We start from the raw sequence: 25,909 nt of genomic DNA on the forward strand, positions 1-25,909 counted from the left end.
TGACAGATACATCGATTTCTTCCATTGTATCTTCTACACCTGAGATTCTTTCTTCCATCTCTTGTAGTCTGTTGGTTATGCTTACCTCTGTAGTTCCTGTTTTCTTCCCTAGATTCTTCCTTTCCATTATTTCCTCCATTTGTGTTTTCTTTAATTTTTCCAATTCTATCTTCAGGTCTTGAGTTGTTTTGTTTACTTCCTTCACCTGTCTGATTGTACTTTCCTGTTTTTTTTTTAGTTCCTTCAACTCTGTTTCTTTCATTTCATTCAGTGCTTTAAGCATTTCCTTTCTAAAGGCCTAAACTGTTTGGCTGCAGCTTCCTCTATTTCTTTACGGATGGCAATATTCTGTTTGAGTTTATCTTCCTCTATGTCTTTACGTATCTTATTTGTTTCCTCTGTTATCATCTTCATGAGCATAGTTGTTAGGTCATCTTCTTGGATTTCAGTTATGCTGGGGTGTTCAGGGCTACTTGCCCCTGGGTAACTGGGTTCTGGAGATGCCATATTGCTCTGTCTTTTGTTGCTTGAGCTTTTACGCTGACCTCTACCCATTGTGCTATCTTAGGTGTTTGGGGTTATTTTCTGGTGGTTCCTGGGGATCCTGTGGTGGAGAGAGTCCCCTTTGCAGAAAGCTGGTTTTTCCTGAAGGATGTCTTCTAAGCTTTTTGGGTATAGTCCCTGGATGGCTGGTGTTTTTTCAGGGGTTGCTCACCTCAGGGATATAGACTTGAGTGGTAACTGTGGTCTTTGTTAGTCGAGAGGGTTCTCCTCTCACCCAGGGAAGTCCTGAGGGCAGCTGCCCTGTTTCTGGGTTTCTTGTTTAAATTTAATGATCAGCTGCTGTGACCCAGTTGGACATCAGGCGCGCAGCAACTGTTTGTGCCTGTGTCTGGAGCACAGCTGAGTGATCGCGCCTCGGTCCCACTGGTCTGCTAGACTTTTTCTAGGGAAGGATTGGGTGATTTACGTCAGTACAGTTTCCTTCCTTCCCTGTGGATTCTCTGGAGACACGGATTCCCATTGTCTTTTTTTGTCCTGGTGCACACTGCTCAGTGTCCGCCAGCTGGCTGGCCACAGAAACTGCCTGTGCCTGGAGCACAGCTGATTGATGGCGGCTCAGTCTCTGCCAGCTGTCTGGTGCGCAGAAACTGCCTGTGTCTGCCTTTGCGGCCTTTGGGAGCCTGGGTGCCTCCCTAAGCTGGGTAATTTTCCGGGGACCTTTTTAGGCTGGGAGTCTCGGCTGAGTGCTTTGAGATCAGACCAGCTGTTTCCCTCCCTGTGTGTTTGCACCGGACAGTGAAACTCATTTGCTGGTGCCCTGGTGCCCACAGTTCTATCTCAGGCGGCGAATCAGGCGCACAGGCAGGCAGAGCCTGGGTCCCCGGCTCTGGCTCCGGGTTGGCTCCTGGGGTGCCCGTGGAACCCGAGTCTTTTCCAGGGGATGTCTGGGTGACCTAAGGCCGGTCCCAATCGTTTCCTGTACCCTGGGGTTATCTCTCGACTGAAAATTCCAGTCTCTGATAGTGTGGTGCACACGGTTCAGTCTGGGACCGTGAGCAGAGACACTGGCTTGTGGCTCTGGGCTGGGGCTGGGGCTGGCGGTCGGGAGCCAAGCGTCTGGCGGAACCGGGATTTCTTCTGCGGTTTAGCCGGGTGAGTTAAAAGCTGATTGAATCCCCCACCGTGGGGTATCCTCTCACCTGGGAAACACAATGACTGTGTTTTATGGCTGCGAGTTCTGATTACTGGTCACTGTGCTGATCCTGCTGCTGCTGCTCAGAATGAGAGTCCTCCCGGTGCCGCCATCTTCGAATTTAAATCTTTTAAAAATTTATTTATTTATGGTTTTCATTCGAATAGTTCTCCTCCTTCTATACCTTCCAGTTATCTCCTAGCTCCCCTTCCCTCCAGATTTACTTCCTTTTTGTCTCTTATGAGAAAATAACAAACTTCTAAGAGATCACAACCAAATATAACAAAATGAAACATAGTAAGTTAAAACAAAAATCATCACATTGAAGTTGAACAGGGCAAGCCCACAAGAGGAAAAGGGCTCCAAGAGCAGACACAATAATCAAGAGACCCACCTGCTTACACACTCAAGCGTTCCCATGAAAATACCAAGCTGAAAGCTATAATACATACTCAGTGGACCTGGTGCTGATCTATGTAGGCCCTGTGCTGCTCCTTCAGTTTCTGTGAGCTTTTGTATGTACCCTGCTTAGTTGATTCAGAGGGTCTTGTTCTCCTAGTGTCTTTCATTCTCTCTAGTTCTTAGACTCTTTTTCACTTCCTCATCTGTGGGGCTTTCCTGAACTCTGAGGAAAGGGATTTGCTAGGGAGGAATTTGATGGAGACATCCCATTTAGACCCTCTCTCCACATAATATATGGCTGTGGGTCTCTGGATCTGTTCCCATGTACTGCTGGAGAAACTTCCCTAATGATAACTGATCAAGGTACTGATCTATGAGTATAGCACAATATCATCAGGAGTCTTTTTTTTTTTTTTTTTAAGACCAGTAGTGTTTGGCTTTATCCTCGGTCTCTGGGCTATCTAGTTCTTGGTTATCTAGGAAGTACTGGGTATGGCTTCCATATCGTGCAGTGAGCCTTTAGTCAAATCAGACATTGGTGGGCTATTCCCACAAGTTCTGTGCCACCATCGCCCTAGTGTATCTTGCAGAAAGAACAGATTGTAGGTCATAGGCTTTTGTGACTGGGTTCTCCTTTGGTAGCCTTAAAGTACCCTCCTACAGAAAAGACACTAGAACATAGGGGTGAAGACTTCATGTAGGCTCCTGCTTGACTTCTCCATTTTCAGTGAGTTATATGGGTGTTGTCCTTAGCAATGGAGCCCTCCTGACAGTTTTTGGAGAGCAACCCATTATCTTAGCAACATTCTGGGTTGTTTTGGGATTTTAATGGGACTCCCTTGGCCAACAACTCAATTGAATGCAACCCAGTCCTGCCACTCAAAGGGTTGTTTGGTAAAGAGATGGCTCATTGAGACTCTGTACTCCCATCATTGGGAAACCTCGTTAGGATCACCTTCATATATTCTAGGACATTTTCACTGCACTGGGTTTCCATATCATCCCTCAAATACCCCTCAGTTTTCGCTGTTTCTTCCTCAACTCTGTCTCGACTTCCCCTCCCCACCTGATCCTCCTATTCCTATCCCTATCCGTCCCCCAGTCCACTCATAAATCTGTTCTGTTTCTGCCTCCCAGGGAGATCCATGTGTCCCCACTAGACAGTCACTGTATACTCAGTCTCTCTGGGCCTACACTTACTGTAAATGTTATAATTTACTTAATGGCTAATTCCACATATATGCAAGTATATACCATATTTATCTTTTTGGGTCTGAGTTACCTTACTCTGGATGATTTTTTTTTTCTAGTTTCATCCTTTTGTTTGCAAAATTTCATGATACCATTTTTTTAAACAGCTGTATATAAATATATTATATAAATATATTACTTTAAAAATCCATTCTTCAGTTGAGGGACATCTAGATTGTTTTCAGTTTCTGGCTGGTATGAATATAATAACCAGCAATAACAGTTGAGCAAGTGTCTTTGTGTTATGTTAGAGTGTCTTTTGTGGATAAGCCCAAGAGTGGTATTGCTGGGTGTTGTGGTAGATTGATTCCCAACTTTCTGAGGAAGTGCCATATTGATCTGAATAGTGGCTGTATATGTTTGCACTCCCACCAGCAATGGAGGTGTGTTTGCCTTATTCCATATCCTTGCCAGCATGAGCTGTCTTTTGTTTTAGTGATGGTAGCCATTCTGATTTGCATGTTAAATTTGCATAGTTTTGATTTGCATTTCCCTGATGGCTAAGGATGTTTCTCAGCTATTTGAGTTTCCTATTTGAGAATTCTGTTTAGATCTGTTTTTTTTTTTTAATTGGGTTATTTGTTTTCTTGGTATTCAGTTTTAAATTTTTTTCCTATAGTTTGGATACTAGTCCTCTATTGGATATATAGTTGTAAAATCTTTTTCCATTCTGTTGGCAGCTGCCTTACCTGAATGACGGTATCTTTTGCCTTTCAGTTTCATGAGGTCCCATTTGTTAATTATTGGTCTTAGGGCCCGGCTATCAGTGTTTTGTTCAGAAAGTCTTCCTGAGCAAATAAGTTCACATCTGTTTCCCACTCTCTTATATCAGGTTCAGTGTGTCTAGCTGAGGTCTTTGATCTACTTGAATTTTAGTTTTGTACAAAGTGATAAATATGGATTTATTTGGATTCTTCTACATTCAGCTATCCAGTTTAACAAGCACCATTTGTTGAAGATGCTGTTATTTTTCCCCAGTGTATATTTTGGCCTCTTAAAAAAAAAGTCAGGTCTCCATAGGTGTGTGGATTTATGTCTGGGTCTTCAGTTTGATTCCATTGGTCATGTCTGTTTTTGTACCAACACCATATTTTTTTCATTTATCATTATTATTATTATTATCATTTATTACAATTTATTCAATTTGTATCCTGGCTGTGTCCTCTCCCTCATCTCCTCCCAGTCTTACCTCCCTCCCCTTCTCTCCCTGTGCCCCTCCCCTAGTCCACTGATAGGTGAAGTCTCCCTCCCCTTCTATTTGACCCTAGCCCATCAGTCTCATCAGGACTGGTTGCATCATACTATTTTTTTACTCTTCTATAGTACAATTTGAGTTTTAGGGATGGTCATACCAGCAGTTCTTCTTATTCAGAATTGTTTTATCCTGAGTTTTTTGTATTTCTGTATAAAATTGAGAATTGTCCTTTCAAGGTCTGTAAAGAATTGTGTTGGAATTTTGAGGAGGATTGCATATCTGTAAATTGCTTTTGGTGGGATGGCCATTTTTATTATATTAATCCTACTGATCTAGGATTATGGGAGATCTTTTCATTTTCTGATATCTTCTTTAATTTTTTTCAAAGACTTGAAATTTTTATCATGTAAGTCTTTCACTTGCTTTGCTAAAGGTACCCCAAGTTGTATATTTTTGAAGCTGTTGTAAAAGATGTTGTTTCCATGATTTCTCAGCTTTTCATGTCTACATAGGAAGGCTACCAATTTTTGTGAGTTAGTTTGTGTCCTGCTCCTCTACTGAAAGTGTTTACCAGCTCTGGGAGACCCCTGGTCACCTTTTAGGGTCACTTACGTACCCTCTCCTATCATCTGCAAACCAAGATGTTTTGACTTTTCCCCTTACAATTTGTATCCCTTTGATCTCTTTCAGTTGTTTTATTGCTTTAGCTAAAAACTAAAACTATATTGAATAGGTATGGAGTGGACAACATTGTCTTGTTCTTGATTTTAGTAGAATTGCTTTGAGAGTCTCTCCATTTAAGATGATGTTGGCTATGGGCTTGCTATAAACTTCATTTAGTATATTGAAGTGTGTTTCTTGTATCCATAATCTCTCCAGGACTTTTATCACAAATGGATTTTGGATTTTGTCAAAGGCTTTTTGTTTTCATCTACTGAGATGATCATGTGGTTTTGTCTTTCAGTTTGTTTATGTAGGTAGATTATGTTTATCAAATTTATCCAATTAGAAATAGTGCTTCCTTAAGACCCAGCTATACCACTCCTAGGTATATACCCAAAGTTTGCTCAAGTACACAAAAGGGATACTTGCTCAACCATGTTTATAGCAGCTTTATTTATAATAGCCAGGACCTGGAAACAACCCAGATGTCCATCAACGGAGGAATGGGTACAGAAATTGTGGTATTTTTACACAATGGAATACTACTCAGCAATCAAAAAGGAGGAAATCATGAAATTTGCAGCCAAATGGTGAGATCTAGAAAAGATCATTCTGAGTGAGATATCCCAGAAGGAGAAAGATAAACACGGTATATACTCACTTATATAGACCTATAAGATATGATAAACATGATGAAACCTATACACCTAAAAAAGATAATAAAAAGTGGACATGGGGTAAGATGATCAATCCTCGTTTAGAAAGACAGATGGGATGTGCATTGAACGTATGACAGGAGTCTACTGAGCACATCTGAAAGACTCTAACTAGCAGTGTTTTCAAAGCGAAGACTCATGACCAAACCTTTGGCAGAGTACAGGGAATCATAAAGAAGGGGAGGTAGTCTGATGGGGAAAGGATAGGAGCTCCACAAGGACCAAATATATCTGGGCACAGGGTCTTTTCTGAGACTGACATTCAACCAAGGACCATGTATGGATATAACCTAGAACCTCCACTCAGATGTAGCCCGTGGTAGCTCAGTAACCAATTGGTTTCCCAAAGTGAGGGGAACAAGGACTATTTCTAACAGGAACTCAATGACTGGCTCTTTGGCCTCCCCACCCCCAAAGGGAGGAGCAGTCCTCTTAGGCCACAGAGGAGGGCTTTGCAGCCAGTCCTGAAGATACCTGATAAAACAGGATCAGATGAATGGGGAGGAGGTCCCCCCATCAGTGGACTTGGAAAGGGGCATGGTGGAGATATATACGAGTATATACCATGTTTGTCTTTCTCCTTCTGGGATACCTCACTCAGGATGATCTTTTTTAGATCCCACCATTTGCCTGCAAATTTCATGATTTCCTTCTTTTTGATTGCTGAGTAGTATTCCATTGTATAAAAATACCACAATTTCTGTATCCAGAAATTGGATGGATATCTGGGTTGTTTCCAGGTTCTAGCTATTACAAATAAAGCTGCCATAAACATGGTTGAGCAAATATCCTTTTGTGTACTTGAGCAAATTTTGGGTATATACCTAGCAGTGGTATAGCTGGGTTTTGAGGAAGCACTATTCCTAATTGTCTGAGAAAGTGCCAGATAGATTTCCAAAGCGGTTGTACCAGTTTACATTCCTACCAGCAATGTAGAGGGTTTCCCTTTCTCCACAACCTCTCCAGCATGTGTGAGTACAGGTTTTTAAAGTATGTCCTTATGATTCTCTGATTTCCTCAGTGTTATATTGTTATGTCTCCCTTTTCATCTCTGAGTTTGTTACTTTGGTTCTTCTCTCTCTACCTTTTAGTTTTAGCTTGGACAAGAGTTTGTCAAGCTTACTAATTTTTTTAAAGAACCAACTCTTTTTTTCATTGAGTCTTTGTATTTTTTGTTTCTATTTTATTGATTTCAGCCCTGAGTTTATTTCTTACTGTTTACTTCTTATGGCTGTTCTTTCTTTCCTTCCTTCCTTCCTTCCTTCCTTCCTTGCTTCCTTCCTTCCTTCCTTCCTTCCTTCCTTCCTTCCTTCCTTCCTTCCTTCCTTCCTTCTTTTCTTTCTTTCTTTCTTTCTTTTTTTTTTTTTTTGGTTACAAAATTTTCAGTTGTACTGTTATATCACTAATATAAGATTGTTCCATTTTTAAATTTTTAATAATTTATTCACTTTATATCTCAATTGTAGCCCCCTCCCTTACCTCCTTCTGGTTTCCTCCCTCTTCCCCTCCCCTAGACCACAGAAAGGGGGAGTTCTCCTCCCCTACCATCTAACCCTAGCCTATCAAGTCTCATCAGGACTGGCTGGATCCTCTTCCTCTGTGGCCTGGCAAGGCTGTCCCACTAGGGGTAGGTGATCAAAGAGCAGGCAATTGAGAGTCCATATCAGAGATAACCTCTGTTCCCGTAAGGACCCACCTGGAGACTGAGCTGCCTATGGGCTGTATGTGTCTGCAGAGACTGATGCACCAACCAAGGACCATGCATGGAGAGATTTGCTCCATTTTTTAAGTGTAGGTATGTAATACTATGCAATTGCCTCTTAGAACGGCCTTCCTTGTGTCCTGTAAGTTTGGATATGTTGTGTTTTCATTTTCATTCAATTCTGCAAAGTCTTTATTTTATTTTATTTTTTTTTCTGATGGATTTTAGTTACTATCTAGAGTCCTTTCATCTTAGTTGGAAAGATTCCCTTGTCATTGTTGATTATACATATCTAGTGGCATTATACTCTCAACTTACTTTTTCTTGGAATTTAAAAGATTTTCCATCATTAAAGTAATTATACTTGTTGTGATAATAATGCTAACATTTCAACTCCTGTAATCAATTTAATGTACAGTACAACTATATTAATTGTTGGAAGAGTGTACAGAAGGTTTCCTAACTTCCAGATACATGTTGATAAACTGATGCCTATTAATATTGAATAGCAGACCCTCATTTCTCACTCCTTCAGCTAGGCCATACTTAGGATTTATATTGCTGTGATAATGACCATGACCAAATGCAATTTGGATAGGAGAGAGTTTATATCCACTTATATATCCTGATGACAGTCCATCATAAAATAAAGTCAGGGCAGGAACCTGAAGGCAGGAACTGAAGCAATACCTATGGAGGAGTGTTGCTTCCTGGCCGACTCCTCATTTTTTGCTCAGCCTGCCTTTTCAGGACAATGTAGGACCACCAGCCCTGGGTTGGCACTGCCCACATCAGTCATTAATCAGAAAACATCCCATAGGCTTGCATACAGGCCAATCTAATGGGACCTTTTCTTAACTGACATTTACAATTCTCAGATGACTCTAACTTGTGTCAAACTCACAAAAAACTAACCAGGACAATGGAGACATTGTCAGCTCGACACACAGGCATGTAACTGTTAAATTATAATCTTTCCTTTCTTGTTCATCCCCAAGCTCTCATATTAAACATTCCAAGTTTTAAAGGTCTTACTTTTTTTAAAAAAATTCAAACCCTGTTGTGTATGAGAAATTACAAAATCCAAACCCTTTAAAATATTCAGTCTTGAAAGTACAAAGCCTCTCTAAGATATCTAATACCTCCGTAATATTCCAAAATCTCTCAAATCCTAAAGCCTTGTAATTGCAGTTTCCTGTAAAACAATAAGCCACCTATACTCTTGCTCAAAGCAGGAAGAAGCAGAGTGTAGTCACAGTCTAAACAAGGCTGAACCCAAACTCAACCGCGTGTAGGTTCAGTGCTTGGCCTCCAGGGCCCCTCCTGATCCTGTGAGCTCCTGTGGGCTCCAATTTTCCAGCTCTGCTGTGCGCAGCACACACAGCTTGTGTGTTTCCCAGGCTGGCTCTGCCTACAGCTGTCCTTGGTTGTCATCACATAGTTATATACAGCAAGCTGAGCTCTCCACTGCACCTGGCCTGTGCCTTCACCAGTAGCTCCCCTAGGCTCTCTCAGGAACCCTGATCTTGACTTGGATCAAGCCTCATCTTCTCCCCATGACCCCTCAATCCTGGAACTTCTACTATGACTGAGGCTACACCTTTACTGTGGGTAAAGGCCTCTTCTGCCTTCTCACATGCCAAGCCTCAGCTGTTCTCTATGACCCTTTCATGCCTCCAAAATGAGTGAAATATTACACATTACCAAGTTCAGCTACCAACACAAGGTACAACCTTGGCTTCTTCTGGACCACAGCTTCTGTGTGCTGACCCTGAGAGACTATAGCCAGACAACTTCACCTCAGTGATGCTGGTCTCCTGTTCATCACCATTAATTTCCCAGCTTCAATTACCAGCATCAATTGTCCCAGCAAAGCAAAGGTGTCACTTCTTTGGCTCAGATTTCTTGTTAAGCACAGCTGACTCTTTAACCCCCAGCCAACCAGAACCTTACTCCCCTTTGTTTTAAATTATGTATTTTTATTTCTTGAGATTGTAATATAATCACATCATTTCCCTTATTCACTCTAATCCTTCTTTTATATTCCACCTTGCCCACTTTCAAATTCATGGTCTCTTTTTTCTTTTTTTTTTTTTTTTCGTATTTTAATACTTTATATTTTCCTATTTGCATTTATTTCAAGGCTCTTTTTTCTTTTTTTATGTGTGTGTGTGTATGTGTGTGTGTGTGTGTGTGTGTGTGTGTGTGTGTGCAACCTGCTCAGACTGTATAATGTTACTTACATGTAATTTTTCAGAGGTAATCATTTGTATAACCAGTTTATACGCTTTTCTCTGAGGCAGACAGTTTCTCCCACCCTCAGCATTCCTTAGCTTCCTGTAGTTCCTTGTCTAGGGTTGAGGCCCCATAGCTTTTCCCCTTCTACAGTAGTGTGGCTACTGCTGTTGTCCTTGTTCAGCTCATGTTTAGGCAGTCATGTTGGTTTGTTTTTTTTTTTTGTTTTTTTTTTTTCAATGCAGTTTATTCAGGAACATTGAACAATCCTCGGACCCCGGGGAAAGCCAGCCCACAGCTTAAATAGCCTCTGGGTAGCCAACCCAGGCATGCCACGGGGACAATGCAGATAGGTCCACATACATGGAAGCAAGCCAGATCCTCGGCCTTAGCCAAATGTGGAGTTGTTCCTGACAGAGAGCACTCACCATCGGGAAGGTGGAAGGCAGAAACCAGCTCCATCTTTAAGGCATAGCATTCTGCAGCTCTCTACAGTTCCCCCTTTTTGTTTTAGACGCATCAGGCAAGAGTAGAGGTCTGATCTCTGATATTAGAAATAAATTGGGACTTTGTACAGATGTTCATTTAGGTGTCATCCACCCAAAGAGCATCGGACCCGTCCAATACCTTTTTCTCAGAGGCGGGACCTGGGGCATCAACCCGCATGCAATCAGACATGCTCTTCTCTGGGTCCAAAGCGGCTGACCCTGAGTGCAGTGCTTAGCCTCGCATCCTGAGCGTATCATTTTAGCTTTTTATGGTATCCAACCATGCTTGGGGAGAATGTCTTGCTTCAATGGCTGTAAAGGCCTGAATGATCATGGCTGCATCACACTGTTGTGAGACTCTAATCTTGCATATATACCACAGGCAAACCAAGGAGACCAACACCAGAAGGCCTGCTAACACTCCCATGCCCGCCCATTCCTTCAGATGATTCATGGCTGCAGCAATCCATGTTGATAATCCTGTGGCTAGTCCTGCGTCCACTCCGGTAGAATTTACTGTGACAATGGCCACTCTCAGCTGCTCCATCGTAGTATCGAATTCTCCAGTCCAATTACCTAAAATATAGCTCGACAATTGTTTAGACAGATTTGCAGCGCAGGAAAAATTCTCATGTTGTATGCTAGTGACACAAAGTCCAGCATACTTTCATTGACAGCCAGGTTGAGCGATTTGCCATAGGGTATCAATTTGCTCCTGCAAGAGGTCAATCCTCTGATTGAACACCATCAAGCTTCCTTTTAGTTGAGCATTAATTCCTTTATGTACAACTAAGGCATGAGCTACATTGGCTAAATGATTATTCAGGGTCTGAGCAGTCTGCCCAGTATGACTCATGGCTAATGCCCTGGTGGTAGCTCCAACAGCCGTCAATGAGTGGCTGTAGTTCCAAGATCCCTTTTCTGTCTGAAGAGAGTCATAGCGTGAGGGGCATCAAAGTCATGTTGGTTTGTAAAGTGGTGGTTGTAGGTTCTCTTCCAAGATCCAAGACTTCACTAGCCTTTGATAGCTGGCTAGGTTTCCAGTACCAGGCATGGTTTTTCTCTTGTTGAGTAGAGTTTAAGTCCAATTAGAGAGTTGCCAAGATATGCATGACGCTCTTACACTCTCAGGGTTATTATGATGTGCCAGTTCCTGACATTCATAAGGAAATACAGAGCTGAATAGGACTGTTGTTTGCCTCCCTTCTCTGGAAGCTTGCATGCTGCTTTCTGGTACCATGAAAGCTAGTCCTCAGGGAAGGGGCTTTTATGTCAAGTGTAGCCCAGATCTCAGACCACAGAGTCTTAAAACAAATATCTACTGGCCACGATAGAATCTTGAAGAGACTCTCAAACTTCCCTTCTTTCTTCACAAGCTAGGCCTCTATTGTCTGTATAGCTCTCAACATTCTTATCTTCCAAGCTTCCATAGAGCTTCCTACTGAGCTGTAAACATTTGATGGCTTCTCCAGCCTGAAGATTAAATGTCACTACAGTCCTCCCCAAAACATGGTTAGGTCTGTCACAGCCATCCTTCACAGCCTGGTACCAGTTTCTTTCTTGGTTACCTTTCTATTGCTGTGATAAAGACCATGACCACAGAAGCTGCTTGCAGAGGAAAGAGTTTAATTCAGTTTACATGTCCTAGTCATAGTCCATCATAAATGGGAAAGAACTCAAGGCAGGAACCTGGAGGCAGGGACTGAAGCAGACACCATGGAGGGGCATTTCTTAGTGGCTTGCTCAGTTTGCTTTCTTATACAACTCAGGAGCACCTACCCAGGGTTGGTATTGTCTGCAGTAGGATGGACCCTCCCAGACCAGGCCCTCCCATATTAATCATCAATCAAGGAAATTCTTTAGAGATTTGTCCATGGGCAGGTCTAGTGGGGGCCATTTTCTCAGTTGAGGTTTTCTTCTCTCAAATGACTCTAACTTACGTCAAGTTGACAAAAGCCTAACTGGTTAGCCACTATTCTCCTGTCAGCCTCTAAGAGTTTACCCTGCTTCAGATACCTCACATCACGGAATGCTGTGTGTGTCACCTTGTGAGCTGCATACTCCAGTGACTGGCATGACTGCAAAGCATATCTACATCATTGCAAGTGGCACAATACACTTCTTTTTAAAGCCTAGATGATAGTCTGTTGTATGTATATGACATTTTCTTTCTTATTAATCTGTTGATACAACTTTCAGTTGCTTACATAGCTTGATTATTGTAAATTGTGCTGAAATGAACACAGTAATGTAAATATACCCCAGAGATTCTGACTTACATTCTTTTGATAAATATTCTGAAGTATGGTTGTTCGATCATACAGTAGTAATGTTTTTAATTTTTGAGGAAAATTGTTACTATTTTGTACAGTGGCATCTCAATGTAACTTTTAAAATTATCCTTCATCACTGACACTGAGCGGCTACCTCTTCAAGTGGCCATTGGCCATTTTTGTGCCTATTTAAATTGTCAGCCTACTTTTTTTTTTTATTCAGTTTATTTATTTATTGTCTGCTTTTCTTGGTCATATTAGTTAATGCTGGGTATTTTCTTTTTTCTTTTTTTTTTTTTTTCAATGCAGTTTATTCAGGAACATTGAACAATCCTCGGACCCCGGGGAAAGCCAGCCCACAGCTTAAATAGCCTCTGGGTAGCCAACCCAGGCGTGCCACGGGGGCAATGCAGATAGGTCCACATACATGGAAGCAAGCCAGATCCTCGGCCTTAGCCAAATGTGGAGTTGTTCGTGACAGAGAGCACTCACCATCGGGAAGGTGGGAGGAAACCAGCTCCATGTCAGCCTACTTTTGAATTAGGTCATAAAGAATTGTTTCTTTTGTCATCAAGTTGTTTGTATTTTTAGAACTTAACCCCTTAACAGATTTCAGGTTTATACATATTTCCCACAAGCCATAGATTGCTTTTTAATTCTGTTAATTGTTCCTTTAGTTGTATGGAGCTTTTGTTTTTCTTTGAGCTTCTTTGTGTTTTTGGTGTCATTTCAGTGAAGTTATGGCTAGCACAAAGCTTTCTCAGTTAAGCTTTTTGAGGTTTCTTCTAAGAGAAAGATATTTGGTATCGTTATAATATTGTCAAATTTTGTAAGACTAGTTTGTGTCCCGATGTGAAACATCTTAGACAGTGACACACACACATATATATTTGAGAAGAATGTCTGGGAATGTTCTACATGTATTTGTTGGGACAGTTTGTCTATGGTGCTCTTCTTATTTGTTGTGTGTTAACTTTCTGTATGTTCTATCCATCACTATAAGTGAGGTCCTGTGGTCTCTTACTGTATTTCTATTTTCCCTTTAGCTTTGTCAACGTTTGTTTTATAGGTACTTTGTAAAGTAATTTTATATATAAGTATTCATATATATATATAAATGTTAGATGACTGGACTCATTTTCTTGTATCAATTTTGAGTGTTTGACTTAGTCTATTTTATACAATATAATTACTCACATTCTTTTGTAAAAATTAAATTTTATTTTTTATATTAATTATAGTTTATTCACTTTGTATCCCAGCTGTAGCCCTTTCCCTCCACCCCTCCCAACCTCACCCTCCCTTCCTTATCTCCTCCAATGCCCCTCTCTAATTCCACGGATAGGGGAGGTCCTTTTCCCCTTCCCTCTGACCCTAGCTTATCCAGTCTCATCAGAACTGGCTGCACTGATTCACATTCTTTTGTTTACTATTTGTATGTATTTTTTCTATTTCCCCATATTCAGTCTGTATGTGAGGTTAAAGTGAGTCCCTTATAAATTGTATATATTGGTATATGTGGGCTGGGGAGATGGCTTAGCCATTAAAGGCTAGGCTCACAACCAAAATAAATGGTATATGTTTGTATCTTGTTTTTAATTCATTAAGCGACTTTGGTTGGGAAGTTTCATTTGTACTTGAAATAATTACTGATAAGAAAGGATTTATTATTATTACAATATTAATTATTTTGTTTTGTATGTAATTTATTTCTATTTTCTCTCTTGCTTTCTTCCTTTGTTGTTTTTTCATTTTTATGTTTTGATTATTTTATCTTTTTTTGGGTAATTTATATGGGTATTGTACTAGTTATTTTCCTATTGCTGGGATAAAACACTATGACCCAGACAACTTAAAGAATATGTTTAATTGGGCTTATGGTTCCAGAACTTATGGAGTTCATGATGACAGAGCAAAGACACAGTTTCCGGAACAGCTGAGAGCAAAAGGAGGAGGCAGAGAGGGCTTACTCATCTTTTTGATGGCTAGCTCAGGTTTTTGAACCCTCAGATCTTATCCCCAGAGACATATGTCCTTCAACAAGATCATTGTTCTTAATCCTTCCTAAACTGTTCTACCAACTGAGAATCAACTATTCAAACATGAGTCTGTGAGGGCCATTCTCAATCCAACCAACACATATATTTTGTTTATGGTTAGTATTGAACTTATACATAATTATAAGCCAGTGATAACCAAAATTCTATACATTTATTTTTCCTCTTCCCATATAGTAATGTTAAAATTAACTCATATTTATAGAAGTTAAGTAATGTTTCTTTGTTGTGATTATTTTAAATAATTCTTTTAACTTTTTCTTTCAATTTAAAGTTATTTATTCACTAATATTAGCATCTAATACAATGTTCTCTATTTGATATATATTATTTATAAATTATATATTTCTTTAAAAAAACAACTCAAATTTTCTTTTAGATTTACTTTTTTATTTTATGTGCATGAATATTTTGCCTGCATGTATGCATGTGAACCATATGTATGCCTACCAAAATTCATGAACCAGCACGTGGGTGCTGGGAACCAAACCCACATTGTCTGTATGAACAGCAGACCATTTAAACTGCTTTGTCATCTCTCTAGGCTATATTTTTCTGTTTCTGCTTGAAAAGCTTTTAGAATCACCTATTGTGAGGGAAGTCTAATGGTGATGAACTCCCTGAGCTTTTGTTTATCAGGGAGGTCTTTGTGTCTAGATGCTTTTCAGATGACACTTTTGCCAAGGATAATACTCTGGGCTAGCATTTTGATGATATTATTCTGCTTCTTCATTGTGTACAAGATTCTGAATGAAAAATGTGCTGCTAGTTTAACAGACGTTGCCTGTTTATGACAAGCCATTTTTCTCTTGATGCTTTTAACATTCTCCCTGACTTTGGATAATTAGTTTTAACATGCTTCATTGTAGATTTATTAGGTCTCATTTTTGTTGAGTGTTTGCCTTCCTTGGTCAAGATGTCTCTTTTGTCCTCCAGATTTGTGAAGTTGTCTACCATTGTACCTTTAAAATATTTTTCCTTTGTTTCTGATAATTTTATATACATATACAATGACATAGGATCATCACTGCTCCCAATTATTATATCTTTGAATAGACATGAAAACTTTTTGCTACTTTTTCCCCTCATCTCTGTTTGACCCCACAATTCTCTCTCTCTGCCTCTCTCTCTCTTTCATACACACACACACTCACACACACGATAGTGCTCCATAAATTTTGTACATTGTCTTCATTCTTTTTCATTTTATATTTTTCTTCTGAGCTTCTCTTGAGTCCATCTGTTGGATTTAGTTCAGCCGTATGCCAAACGTAGTGTCTCACTCAACAATGAGGCATACTAATTCCAGTATTTCTTGATGAGCACACACCCATAAATATGGTCTTGTAATCCATATACTTATTAAAATGTGGGTCATACTTAGAAAACCCAGGGGTTCCCTGAAGGCTTGTTAGAAGATTTGTATGTGAGTTGTTGGTGGGTCCTTGTGGTGTGAAGAAAAATGAAAAAGACATACTGATGTGAACAAGTTCATAAAAACAAACAGCAAAATATTTTCAGTATAACATCACAGGCAAGGACAGTGCAAGAGGCAGGCTTAATGAAGTCATTTTTAAGAGCTGTGAGTCTTTCAGAGGCCCTCTGTGGTAGGCTCCTGTCCTATTACTTGTTTTCTCCAACATCCAATGTCCATCCCATTTGTCTTTCTAAGTGAGGATTGATCATCTTACCCTGGGTCCTCTTTCTTGTTTATCTTCTTTAGGTGTATAGATTTCAGTATATTTATCCTATCTTATAGGTCTGTATAAGTGAGTATATACCGTGTGTGTCTTTCTGCTTTTGGGATACCTCACTCATGATGATCGTTTCTAGGTCCCACCATTTGCCTGCAAATTTCATGATTTCCTTGTATCAAAGCAGATATTAAGACTCATAACCAAACCTGCAGCAGAGTGCAGGGAATCAGATGAAAGAAGGGGGAGTTAGTAAGACCTAGAGAGGACAGGAGCTCCACAAGGACCAAATATATCAGGGCACAGGGGTCTTTCATGAGACTGTTTCTCCAACCAAGGACCATGTATGGATATAACCTAGAACCACTGCTCCGATATAGCCCATAGTAGCTCAGTATCCAAGTGGGTTCTTTAGTAAGGGGAACAGAGACTATTTCTGACATGAACTCAATGGCTAGCTCTTTGATCACCCCTTCCCCCCTGAGGGAGGAGCATTCTTGCTAGGCCACAGAGGAGGACATTGCAGCCAGTCCAGAAGATACCTGATAAGCTAGGGTCTGATGGAAGGGGAGGAGGTCCTCCCTTATCAGTGGACTTGGAAAGAGGCAAGGAGGAGATAGGGGAGGGTGGGATTGGGAGGGAATGAGGGAGGGGGCTACGGCTGGGATACAAAGTAAATAACCTGTGATTAATATAAAAAATAAAAATTATTATAAAAAAGAGCTGTGAGTCTGTGAATAGAGAGTTGTATTAGGAGGCTGCAGCACTAGGATAGATAGTGCTGTGGATCAGACTGTTGATGGTAGGTAGTGTCAGAGCAAAAAATTCAAAACTTAGCAAAATGGCACATTGGGATGAAAAAGTATGGGAGCAATGGTCTATGTGACGGGAGGTCCCTGTTAATGAATGTATCCACCTTTGAAGGGGAAAACTTCACTTTTGAAGTACTTGGTTTAAGATAATGTGGAGTAACCAGCAGGACATGTGTTTTCGAACCTTAGGGGAAATCAGTGCTAGATAAAGGTTTAAGATTGATTAGCATAATATTCTGGCAGAGAAAGAAGGTGGGAGAGCAACTGACAGGAGAACAAACCACTGTGGATAAATGAGAAGCTAGAAAACACACTCTGAGAGATTAATTATGCCACTGGAGCTGGAAGTCATTGAGGGATGGAATTCTGTCTCCTGACTTCTATATCCTCAGCATCCATCACTACGCTGGTACTTAACAGATGTTTGCTGAATGAGTCAAACTTTACCATCATCTAGTCTCTGAGCATAACAAAAGCTGTTTCATATTCCACTGTAAACCTTGATGGTACTCCCATCTACTTTGTTTATTTGAATGCTAAAAATAACATCTGCATTTACTTTGCCTAATCAATAGCTAATGGAAAAAACATAAAAACAGTGGTGAGAGTACCTCTAGGAAAGAGGCATGCTAACGGCACAGGTAATGACCAGTTTGACTAGGCTACAGTAAAAAGACACACGTTTCTATTTAGGGTATACTGGGGGGTAAAAGGGAGCAAGTCCAGACATGGCTGAAGAAGACATTGCATAGCCAGGCCTTTAAATGTGATTGTATAATCCTCTCATTAAAGTGCTGACCAGGATAGATTATGATTATCTTTTAGATTTGTCTGTCAGTGAATTAAAAGGAGTGAAAAGGCTATGAGATCATTTTTTACTTATGGAACTGATTGTATTTTAAAAGTTGCCTCTAAAAAGCCAGTAATTAGTGGCTCATCAATGATTATCTGCGATCCTTGAACTCTGTAGCCTCAGTTTTTTGTTTTTTTAAATCCTTCTTTCTGAAGATCAGCTGAAAGGCATGCAGGTGTTAGCACAGCCAGCTTGACATTGACAGCCCTGTCTATAAAGCCTTCTTGTGTGTTGTCATTCCTGTTGTTGAGTGTCATTCTGGCCTAGCCGAGCCAGAAATGGCATGGCAGCACAGGAGGGATGTAGAACCTTGACAGCCAAGGAAAAGGTGGTCTCAAGTTCCATGCACATACTCTTAGCAGCGTTTAGTTTAATAAATCTAGTTGCATGTGTCTTTTTTAGAAACTATTTTGAGAAAGAAAATATCTCTGTGGAAGACTTCAGCAATTTGTAAACATTTGTTCTCAAGTTTGGGTTTTTATACTTGTTTAAATAGCTCAAGATCATGATAATCTGGGGGAGCACTGTATGCAGCTTACAGATTCTCTTACTGTCTAGTACCTACATAAAATTTGAATAATTAAATAACCTGATGGTCCATCTTGATAATTTGATGCGAATGTTCACTTTTTCAAATCTTTAATTGGGATGTAATGGATTCATGGATTCATTCTTGATGGATTCATTCAAGAGATCAGTTGTTTATATCTGTAGCTTTGCTGTAGCTGTACTGTAGCATGGTCGGGCTGGGATGTAGCTGCACTGTAGGGTGGTTGGTCTGGGATGTACCTGTACTGTAGGGTGGTTGGGCTGTGTTGTAGCTGCACTGTAGGGTGGTTGGTCTGGGATGTAGCTGTACTGTAGCGTGGTCGGGCTGGGATATAGCTGCACTGTAAGGTGGTTGGTCTGGGATGTAGCTGTGTTATAGGGTGGTTGGGCTGTGTTGTAGCTGCACTGTAGGGTGGTTGGGCTGAGATGTAGCTGTGCTATAGGGTGGTTGATCTGGGATGTAGCTGTATAGGGTGGTTTATTTTTTTATTTTTTATTAATTATAGCTTACTCACTTTGTATCGCACCTGTAGCCCCCTCCTTCATCCCCTCCCAACCCCCCCATCTCCTTCCATGCCCCTCCCCAGTCCACTGATAGGGGAGGTCCTCTTCCCCTTCCCTCTGACCCTAGCCTATCAGGTTTCATCAGGACTGGCTGCATTGTCTTCCTCTGTGGCCTGGTAAGGCTGTTCCCTCCCTAGGGGGAGTTGATCAAAGAGCCAGCCACTGAGTTCATGTTAGAGACAGCCCCTGTTCCCCTTACTAGGGAACACTTAGAGACTGAGCTGCCATGGGCCATATCTGTGCCAGGGGTCTTAAGTCTGTTTTAGCTCTTGTATTTATTTAATTTTTATTCTTATTTATAATCTTTTTTTTCCTGGCTTGTTTTGGCTTTCTATGACTATGATAAGACAGCATAAACAAAAGCAAGTGAGGGGGGAAAATGTATTCGACTTACATAATCTATGGTTACATCTTTACATAACTTATGATTAATTAGAGGAACAGAAATGGATTAAATTCATGAATCTTAGGAGGCCATGAATAGAAGCAAATTATTATAATAGTTTCAGAGATATAGTTACATATAGACAGTTTTTCATGGTTATATTTTGAGGATTTTAGAATTCTTTTTCTTTTCTTTCTTTTTAAAAAATTTTTCGAGGCAGGGTTTCCCTGTGTACTCTTGGTTGTCCTTGACTCACTTTGTAGACTAGGCTGGTCTTGAACTCCCTGCCTCCACCTCCCTGAGTGCTGGGATTTTACAGGTGTGCACCCACTGCACCCAGCCAGAATTCTTTCTTTTTTCTCTGTCTCTTGTGCCTTATGATTATCTGTTGGAAATACTTGCTTTTTAAAGGTCAGTTGTTAGTAAGAGAGAAAGTAAATTTCTCTTTCTAAAAATTAAAATTCCACGGCAGAAGTAATGCAGCTACTTTCTCTATTCTTTTTAAAATGTACTGAGAAACTTGGGGCTGGAGAGATGGCTCAGCAGGTGAGAGCTCCTGCAGCTCTTACAGAGGACCAGGATAGGCGGTCCTTGTGGGCTGCCTTCTTGTGGACTCTGTGGACATCTGCAGACACACAGGCACAGACACACAATACATATAATTAAAAATAAAGTAAAACAGACCTTTAAAATATTAAGAATAGCACTGTTTTATAAAGTGTTGTGAAATATATAAAATACAAAACATCCTCTCAGCATTAAAAAAAATCATTAAGCAGTTTGAAGTAGAAAACATCTTATATGCTATTATCACAGATATCTGTAAGAGTGAAAAGGACTATAATTGTAATCATAGCCTGATAAATGAGATATCCATCCATCCATCCATCCATCCATCCATCCATCCATCTATATCTATCTATCTATCTATCTATCTATCTATCTATCTATCTATCTATCTATCTATCATTTTTTTCTTTTTTTGAGACAGGTTTCCTCTGTGTAGCTCTGGCTGTCCTGGAACTTACTCTGTAGATCAGGCTGGCCTCGAACTCACAGAGAACCGCCTGCCTCTGCCTCCCAAGTTCTGGGATTAAAGGCGTGTATCACCACTGCCAATCTTGAAATTATAATTTAATCTATAAATATGTGACTGATTTTTACATCCCAATTTACATTAAAATAGGAACTTTAAAAAGTGAATACCTTTTAGAAAAAATAGTTTTATTTTTCTAATTTTATTTAAAAATTTTTAGGAGTTAGGAATTTTAGATTTTCTTTCTGGAAGAGAGTAATTTTGTGTCCTGTGGGTAGTGTTTCTAAGGAAATTCCATGTTATCTGCTTTGCAAATGTCTCTTCAGTACTTGGTGCTGAGGCTTTTTGTTCCCTCAGGCGCAGGCTCCTGCAGCAGGGGAGAGTGCTCTGAGTCACTTCTCTGCTACCCAGAAGTTCACACAGACTCTGCAGCCTTCTCCACAGCCTCAGCTTCCCACCTGTGTCTCCTCCCTTTCTGCCCTTCACGGCAGCTCCTTTTTAGCTCTGCTATTTCCTTTGCCTGTCCCGGCGTCAGTTATTCATACTCTCAGCTTGATGGTTTTGCTCTCTTTATCCATTAAGATAAAAGAAATCCTACACAATCCTTTTTCAAGATTTTTTTCTAAAAACTTTTCCTACAGCTATTTGAAGAACATTTTTAAACCCCTTTCAAAGTTTCAGTATAATGTAAAAGAGGGGAAATTTCCTCAGAATTTTAGTGGGACTGCTTGTGGTGCGGTGTCTGTGGTTTGTCTTGTTTCTCAGCGGCACGGCCAGCTTTCAACTAATTAGAAGTATTTCACATGCAAGATAGGTCAGGTATGGTGGCACAGTGCTTGTTTGCCTCCGGGACTGGGGGAGCCCAGGCCTTAAAGGCCAAACTGAGGACCTGGGGTTTAAGCGCCAAGAGTCCCAGCTTCTGCTCACAGGCTTTCTTGTGGACGTAGGATGTGGTGCTTGCTGTGTGCCGTGTGTTGATGGGCACGGGCTAGTGCCCGATGCCGCTCAGGTGAAAGGTTCCCCGTGCTTGCACTGAAGTGGGCTGCACCTGCATTGCCTGGTTCCCCCTCTTTGCCCATATTAGCAATCTGCTTTTGTACTTTGACATCTAGGAATTCCCTAGTGAATTTTGTCACAGAAAAAAGAGAATCATCAATATCGCAGTTAAACTTGACTTTCAAAGCTAATAGTATCTCATTTGGGGGCTCAAATTTAATAAATTTTCTTTGATTCTGGGTGAGTTTTTAAACATCAAACAATGAATCGGCCAGGGTGCAGTAAAATATTTAGATCTATTGACTATGGTTCAGAAGGGTAGAAGGCAAAACACTAGTGGTTTGATGTTGATAAATTCTCAGTACCTTAATCCACATTAATGTTTTCTTTTATCTGAGTGATCATTGGTGACAAAAAAACGAAGAAGGAAGGTATACATACCCAAGAAATGTGCAACTCAAAGTAGTTGTGTTTGTAAAGTATAGTTTACTTTGTCATGCTAAGAAGCGCTAGTAGCATTTCCATCCTGACAGGAGACTGCAAAGTAGTTAGAGATAAACCACACACTGTGAAGTAGAACTCTAGGAGCATGTAATGGCCACACTTCCCTGAGACATCTCCTGCCATATTCGCAGCATACCCTCTGACACTCACGTATTGATAGAAAATCTCCGGACTAGCTTGGGAAAGCAAGGATTCTTATTTATACCTATGTATTAGCATGGACAATTAAAAATGGTATTTGCTGGTTTAAGAAGAAAAAACCCTACAGAATGTGACAATCTGTGAGATGTTTATATTTCTCATATAACTGACTTTATATAGTAATAAATAATTGTAACAGTTTTACAAGTTGCCCGTGTAAAATAGAAAAATGGAGAGTTTGTTTATTTCATTGACTGATTGGTTGGTTGATTGGATCAGGGTCTGGTTGTGTAGTCCAGGCTGATCTTCAGGTTGTATGTAGCCCAGGCTGGCTTGGAGCTTGTGATTTTCCGCCTCAGCTTCTCTGTGTTAAGATTATAGGCATGAGCTACAATGTTACAGCTGAGATATTTGGATAAAACAAAATAGAGAAATGTATTCATTTGGCAGATAATCTTATTCTTTATACTTAGCACCCTTCTTGATATGTGTTTCCGTGCTTCTTCATGAAAATGCTGTCATGTGGCTGTTACCTTGTTTGTGTTTGCTTGTGAGAGATCTTTGTGTGTGTGTGTGTGTGTGTGTGTGTGTGTGTGTGTGCGCGCACATGTGTGCACACATGTGTGCACGGTGGTATGGAAGCCAGAGGTTTCCATCAGTGTCCCTCTATGCTCTTCCCCTCTTTTTTGGGGGGGGTGGTGGTTAGGATCTCTCACTGAACCTGGCAGCTCTGGATCGCTTGAACTGGGTGGCAGGAGAACCCCAGGACTCCACCTGTTCCTACCTCAAGCATGTGCCTGGTTTTCACATAGGTTCTGGGACCAAAGGACCAAACTCAGGTCCTTTATGCTTGCATGGTAAGCTCTTCTGAACCAAGTCCCCAAAGTGTATAAGGTAGTTTTATAGTGTTTGTTAAATATATGATAGCAAATTAAAAATAAAAGATTTAAAGAGCTACTCAAGCATACGGAAAGTTAGAAAATTTTTGTATAGTGAAAACTCTTCTTACTCAGCTGACTGACTAAAAGTGAGAACGTTGTCTTAAATGCAAACTAGACTGTGGAATTCATGAGGCTAGTACTGGAGTTTCTTTGTATTTGTTGTGCATGTGCAGATTTGTCCAGCAGGTGGCAGTGTGATATCAACCGCCCACAGTAGTTCTGACTTTGAACTCCATCTGGGCAGGCTTGTGTGCTTACCTTTTAGAACACTTAAACTATAGTACAAATACTACTAATTTTATTTTCGCTGTCTTATTTAGGGTTTTTGTAAGCAAGCCAGTTTCCATGTATTTATTGCTGAAACTTAAGTTTAATTAAGTCTTACAGTTTTAGAAGTCTGAGAGGGCCAAACAAATCTCTTCCTTGTGTATTTTTAAGTCTCCTTTTGTGTAGAGTGTATTTGTTCTTATTCCAGAGTATGTATTGGTGAAGTTTCTTTTAAAAAACCAGTTCCTAGTAACTATTGTGCTCAACAAACAGGATCTAATATCAGTTAAACATGCTTTTAAGGAAGTGATAATGGGAGATTGCAGCTTGCTTTTGATTTTGTGACCCCCTCCTTTCTTTTCTGAGAGGAACTGTGAAGGAATAATTCAAACCGTCTTGATCAGAAGGCTCCTGCGCCTCTTCTCCCCTCTTCATTTCAAGCAGGAGGATGCTTTTTCTTCTTAACATTCTCCCCCAGCACTCTGAATTAGAGATTTATTTGCAACGAAAAATCAATTAGTCCTAAATTTATTCATGGATTTCAGGTCCAGCGATCAATGCAAGTCCACTCAGTGGGCTCAAGGGGACCCAGTTCATCCCAGTTAATGTGTCTGAAGGGGAATTACCATTGATGCTGCTTTTCTTTTTTTTTCCCCTTTAGGTCAGAGATCAGATCTCGCTGTCACGGACTGCAGCAAGTAGGAATGACTTCACCCTGCAGCTCCCCAAACTGCACCTGGAGACCTTTGCAGTGGAGGGGCTCAAGGGTGGGCCAGAGGTTGTGGCATGCCAGGTTAGAGTCTAAATAACACTGTTTGCTACTGAAATGTATAGAGAAGAAATTGTACTAACCGGAAGAGAGCGAAAGCCTTGGAGAATTGTGAATAATTTAGATGAGATGCAAATAAATGTTTTCTATCATGTAGCATAAAAACGTGTTTCTTTAAAACCAGACCCAGCCCATTAAAATAAGGCAGGAAAGCATTTTACAAAGAAGAGTATGTGTTTATGTCAAAGTGCAATATTAAAAGAACACTTTGCCACCGGTGAAAGCTGGTAAAACAGGTTGTTATCTTTTCAAGCCAATCTCTATTTGTTGCTTTTGTTGTCTTAAAATAAGTCACTTTACATAAAAATTTTCAAGAAAGATATTTGAAAAGTCTTCCTGTTAATTCTAAAAAATATCTACATTTTCATTCCAGAAAGACTTAGAGTCTGACTGTATTTGCATTAAAGAGTCCTTTACCTTTTCATGAGGTTTTACTGAGCACTGTAGTACAGTGCGCAAACTGGGCCATTTCACTTTAAAGCTCAAAAACATCAGTTCATGAAACCTTGGAAAGCTTTAACCTTAATTCAGGAACTTATTTTCAGAATCATTCATTTTCAGATGCTGTAGCTATCCTGTTCTAGTGTGACTGCATTCCTGTGATCATAATTCCTTAAATTTCAATTACATTTTTAAGCTGGAAAAGTGAAAATTGAGCAAATACTTTATTTTTTTCTTTAGTGTTCAAAGCCTTCATTTTAAAACAATCATCAGTATTATATAAATTATAGGAAGTCTGATTTTTAAAAGATTGTCCTTATTTAACAGCTCTTTAGATTATCCAATATATTTAAGAGAAAATTTAAGAAAACCCACTATTAGTATTTAGAAGTTTACAATAATCCGTTCTTTCCTCAGTTTATGACCATGTAGAATTTGTACAGAATACATGTTAGTTCATATGATTTGTGTTAACTCTTATATATGTTCTACATCCCAGTTTAATCTGTTGCCAGAACTCGGGTTATGCTCTGCAAAGAAAAATGCTCATGACTTTCGTTTTTATCTTAATATCATTATATAACTAGGCATAAAGCATTTTTATTTTCTTTTATAAGCTTTATCATTATTTAGGACAAAATTAAATGTGTGTTTTAAATTTGATTATCAATACTTACAAATTTATTATAGACACGAATGCAATATGATTTGAGACTTTTTTAGTGAGTGTAAAGTAATCCTTTATTTGGCTCTATTGATTTGCTCTCACAAGGCTTAGTTCTTGTCAAAATTCACAAACAAAGAGTTCCCCAAACTAGATTTTATTTAGGAGGAAATTTTCTAAAGGGATACTATTTGGGAGGGGGAAAAGCCTTACTTCTCTGTGGCTCTGATAGATAGGAATAGCAAGAAAGAAATGCAAGGGCTTGTAGTTTAACTCTTCCAATGGCTGTACATGTTTTCACACCCAAACGCTCAGGTAAGTTTTCTGACGGTCTCTGTAGGTTACATTGTAGCTTAGTCATATTTGGGTAGTTAGAAAATGAGGAAGACAATAAAACTGATGATGACAACAATGATGGTGATGATGATGGCAGCCTCCATTTCAGTGAACTCCCCATGTTCCAGACCCTGTCCACTCATTCTGTTCTCTAATGGGACTGTCAAACAAGTGGCAGTATCTCCATTTTAAAATCGAAAAACAAAACCACAGCAGGTA

General features: G+C 40.0%; 1 protein-coding gene across 1 annotated transcript in view; it reads left to right on the plus strand.

Moving 5' to 3' along the window:
- Window positions 1–25,909, plus strand: part of Ccdc171 (coiled-coil domain containing 171) — a 324,843-nt gene that overhangs the window by 216,983 nt on the left and 81,951 nt on the right. The window contains exon 24 of the mRNA XM_060365796.1: window positions 24,082–24,213. Coding sequence (XP_060221779.1) covers window positions 24,082–24,213 — 132 coding nt within the window. The remainder of the gene's footprint in view (window positions 1–24,081; window positions 24,214–25,909) is intronic.

Source organism: Meriones unguiculatus, chromosome 12 (genome assembly GCF_030254825.1).
Source record: "Meriones unguiculatus strain TT.TT164.6M chromosome 12, Bangor_MerUng_6.1, whole genome shotgun sequence".
NCBI classification, from domain to species: domain Eukaryota; kingdom Metazoa; phylum Chordata; class Mammalia; order Rodentia; family Muridae; genus Meriones; species Meriones unguiculatus.